Source organism: Ursus americanus, unplaced genomic scaffold (genome assembly GCF_024610735.1).
Source record: "Ursus americanus isolate L20-20 unplaced genomic scaffold, mUrsAme1.1.p SCAF_168, whole genome shotgun sequence".
NCBI lineage: Eukaryota > Metazoa > Chordata > Mammalia > Carnivora > Ursidae > Ursus > Ursus americanus.
This window is the reverse complement of record NW_028273750.1, coordinates 111189-115116: the sequence shown is the minus strand read 5'-3', so window position 1 is coordinate 115116 and position 3928 is coordinate 111189. Positions and strand designations below refer to the sequence as shown.

Genomic DNA, 3928 nt, shown 5'->3' with positions numbered 1-3928 from the left:
AGGGACCAACCCCCGATCTGAGCTCCTTGTGAATTGGGTGGGGTGCAGGGGGAGGGCGTGGATTGCTGCGTCCTCACCCTTCTCTCCCAGCTCTCAGGCACGAGAGGACCATGCTGGGAGAGGTCTCAGTCAGGTCATCTGAGGAAGCCCTCCTGGGAGACACACAGGAGTCCCTGGTACTGCCAAGAATCCATGTGGGGACCCCTGAGAGAGGAGGGGCTGGGTCCGAACCCACCCCTCAGGAAAAGGAGGAGATGGCCTAGAAATCTGGCCAGGCCCTACCTGAGAACCCTGGGAACCCTGGGTGGAGCCTGTTGGGCTGAGCCCCTCCTCCTCTCCAGATCCCTGGTCTCAGGGAGGGGAGGGCCTGGGCCTGGGCCTGAGGGTCTGGACTCTAGTCAGTGGGGGAGGCAGGGACCTTGGCCCTGGCCCTGGCCCTGGTGGGGATGGAGGTGAGAAATGAGGGCATGCCTCCCACAGCAGGATCCCTAGGGACCAGGCTTGCCCTGCTACTTCTCTCAGCCATGGGGAGACAGGAAATGGTGGGCTAATTGATTTTTCCCTCTGGCGTCCTCCGGAGATGAGGCCTCAGCACAGGGCGGGTGAGAGTTTTCCCAGGCCTTCCGTGGGGTCAAGGTATCGACCAAGAGGCACACCCATCCCAGCACAGATGGAACCCCGAGCCTGGCCATCCCTGGACATCCGTGACAAGCCCTGTGGACTTTTGGCAGTTGTGGCCAGATGTGGGCCTCCTAGCTTACCTTCTGTGGAGTCTCAGGGCTGCGTGGCCTTGCTGTGATCCTTTGGCCTCAGTCCCACGTTGGGTGGGGCCCAGGCTCTGGCAGGGGAAATAGCCGCCTCTTGAGAGGCCAAGGAGGGGACCACCCAGCCTGGACTGGTGGGGACCTCACAGAGTCCGACCCAGCCCTCCTGTCTGCACCCTGAGGTGCCCCTCCCTTTCTCCTCCAGGGGCTTCAAGAACTCAGAGTCGAGGTCTCTGCCTGAGGCAGGAGTCCCTAAGGTCACAGAGCAGGGGAGGCGCAGGGGAGTGCCACAGGTCAAGGTGAGGACCCAGGGGCTTGCCCTTCCCATCCTCTCCTAAGCAGGAAGCAGCCCACTGTCAGCTCTGGGACCTCAGGCCTCTGCAGGCCGGCTGGACTCTGAGGAGCCATCCCACCTCTGTCTTCAGGTTCAGCCCGACAGGCGCCATGTCCCTGGGTCGGAGGAGTGAGCTCTGGCAGCTGGAGGAAGACCCAGTCCCGGCCCAGAGCCTGGTGGAGGCACAGCTGTCCGGGGCTGGGGAGGAGGGGGGCCCATGTCCCTCCTCCTCAGCCTCTGCCTCCTCCCAGTCCAGCCCCTCTCGCATCTCCTGCTCTGCCCTGTTTCTGGGCCCTCCGGAGGAGGGGTCTGCTGCTGGGGGCCCGAGTGCTCCCCAGAGCCCTCAGAGTGCCTGCCCCTCCCCCACTGGCCTGGCAGCCACTGCATGGGGCCAGCCCCACCATGGCTCCAGTAGCCCAGATGAGGAGGGGTCGAGCGGCTGGGAGGAGCCCGAGGAAGCCCAGCCCCTGCTCCAGGACACACTCCAGGGGAAGGCTGCTGACCTGGTGGCGTTCCTGGTGCTCAAGTATCTCACCCAGCAGCGCACCAGCCAGGCAGAGATGCTGGAGGTGGTCGGCAACGACTACCAGGACGCCTTCCCCGTGATCTTCGGCCAAGCGTCCGAGTGCATGCGGCTGGTCTTTGGCGTGGATGTGAAGGAGGTGGACCCCAGCGACCACTCCTACGTCCTGGTCACCGTCCTGGGCCTCACCTGCGGTGGGCTGCCGAGCGGTGAGCAGGGCATGCCCAAGACCGGCCTCCTGGTGGTGCTCTTGGGGGTGATCGTCCTGGAGGGCGACTGTGCCCCGGAGGAGAAGGTGTGGGAAGTGCTGGGGGTCATGGGGGTGTACGCCAGCAGGGAGCACGTCATCTACGGGGAGCCCAGGGAGCTCCTCACCAATGTCTGGGTGCAGGAAGGGTACGTGGAGTACCGGCAGGTGCCCGGCAGCGACCCTGCCCGCTACGAGTTCCTGTGGGGTCCCAGGGCCTATGCTGAAACCAGCAAGTTCCAAGTGCTGGAGTATTTGCTGCGGGTCAGTCGCGGGCCGCAGCCTTCGTCCCTGGCCCTGTGTGAAGAGTCTGTGAGCGATGAGGAAGAGGGGGCCTGAGCCCCAGGGGTGGCCAGGCCCTTTCCAGGCTTTGGTGGGGCCAACAGATTCTCCTGCGGGATGCTGGGCGGGAAGTGAGGCTGCTTGCTGGTTCTTTCCTGTTACTGTGTGTGTGTGTGTGTGTGTGTGTGTGTGTGTGTGTGTGTGTGAAGACGCAGCCCTGGGCTTTCTAAGGAGTGCAGGGCCAAGGAGGGTTGGGAGAAGAAAGCTGGGCAAGGAGCCTCCTTGGGGGGGATGGGAGGGGGCTGTTCTCTGTGATGACTCCCACATGCAGAGCTTGGTGTCCTCGAGGAAGCTCTCCAGTGGGGTTCCTAGGCATAGAAGGTTTCATCCGCTTCGGCGGCTGAGTGTGTGAGTGACATCCGCCCCCCCCCCCCACACACAGCATTTGTCCTTACCCAGTTCAAGAGTTAAGAGTTTTGTCATGTCCTGGAAACCAGGTGGGACCCCTTGCCTCCTTCTTTGGGCTCTGGACCAAAATCACAGGGCATTGGTCTAAGGATGGGTTGAAAAGGTGAAAAAAGGAAGAGTGAAGTGATGGGGTCAGGAAATAGAGAAATAAAAGGGAAAGTTTGTTGGTTCTTGCTTCTGATGCTTTGCTGTCTGTCACTGTGCAAATGCTAAAGGCACACGCAGATGTGTGCTCCTGCATTGGCTTGGTTCTTCAAGAAAGGAGGAGAAACCTCCTGTCATTGCAGAGGGAGCCCTGCTCGCCTTGATTGCCAGCCAGTGGCTGAGCTCTGCTCTCTGGAAGGCACTGTGGGTGAGCAGTGAGGACACCAGGAGAAGCAGGACACGTCCCAGGCATAGGGGACTGTGTCCAGCAGCCGCAGTGTTGGCAGGAAGGTGGGGAGGGGTGCCCTGAGCCCTGCAGAAGAAGGGGAAGCAGGGTGACGGGGTGTGGCTCCCGGGGCGAGCACTGCAGTGCAAATGCCCCTGGCCCGGCCTGGGTGTCTGGGGAGACCAGAGGGGCGCCGTGATGGCTTCTGTGCAGCTGGTCACCAGGAACCTGCGTGGTGACAGTAGCCAGACTCCACTCTCTGCCTCCCTGTTAAGGAAGTGGTGGGGTGGGTGCGAGACTGGTTGTGAGGCGGACAGGCTCCAACCCTGCCTGCCTGAGTCCAGGTAAGGAGACCAGGGAGGACCGGGGGACCCCGGCCCTGCCCGTTCCCCTCTCCTCCCCCACCTACCCCCTCGCCGGAACCCATCGCCGCCCGACGTGCTGGCGGCCCTAGGGGACCCCTTCCTAAGGGGTCCGGAAGTGACGAGCTCCGACTTCCACCTCAGAGCTCTGAGAGCGGCGACGACCTCCGCGTGAGGGAGGCGGGATCTTGGTCAGCTGAGGCGAGGCGTGCAGGTAGACCCACCCGTGAGGGAGCACACTGGGGGTGGGGGTGGGGGTGGGGCGCCCAGGAGCCAGGTGGCCCCTGCCGGTAGCCCCGAGAGACCGCGGGCAGGGGCAGCGTCGTCCGGCTGCGCCCCTCCCGCCGGGGCCCAGGACAGAGGCCACAGGTCCCCAGAGGGACGGGCCCAGGCCCTCCCTGGAGCGGGTGGTGGGACCTGAGGGAGAACTGTGCGGCCCACCCTCCCCCGCTTCGGTCCAGGCACTGGGTTCCTGGTGCGGCCGGGCCCTGGGGGTCCCTAGGGAGGGTGGCCACAGAGGGCGTCTGGTGAAATGCACCTCGGGGTTCTGAGGGAGCTTAGGACCTTGGTCAGAGCGG

General features: G+C 63.8%; 1 protein-coding gene across 1 annotated transcript; it reads left to right on the top strand.

Annotated features, from left to right (window-relative positions):
- The first annotated feature begins 1208 nt into the window (after positions 1–1208).
- On the top strand, positions 1209–2526 carry LOC148106659 (melanoma-associated antigen 4-like). The gene has a single exon (XM_087860592.1). It carries the CDS (start codon positions 1209–1211, stop codon positions 2205–2207), a length of 999 nt encoding a protein of 332 aa, XP_087716718.1. The 3' UTR covers positions 2208–2526.
- Positions 2527–3928: the final 1402 nt, after the last annotated feature.

What these genes read in the sequence shown, in the direction of transcription:
- LOC148106659 (XM_087860592.1), top strand. Translation starts at nt 1,209, where the DNA reads ATGTCCCTGGGTCGGAGGAGTGAGCTCTGGCAGCTGGAGGAAGACCCA.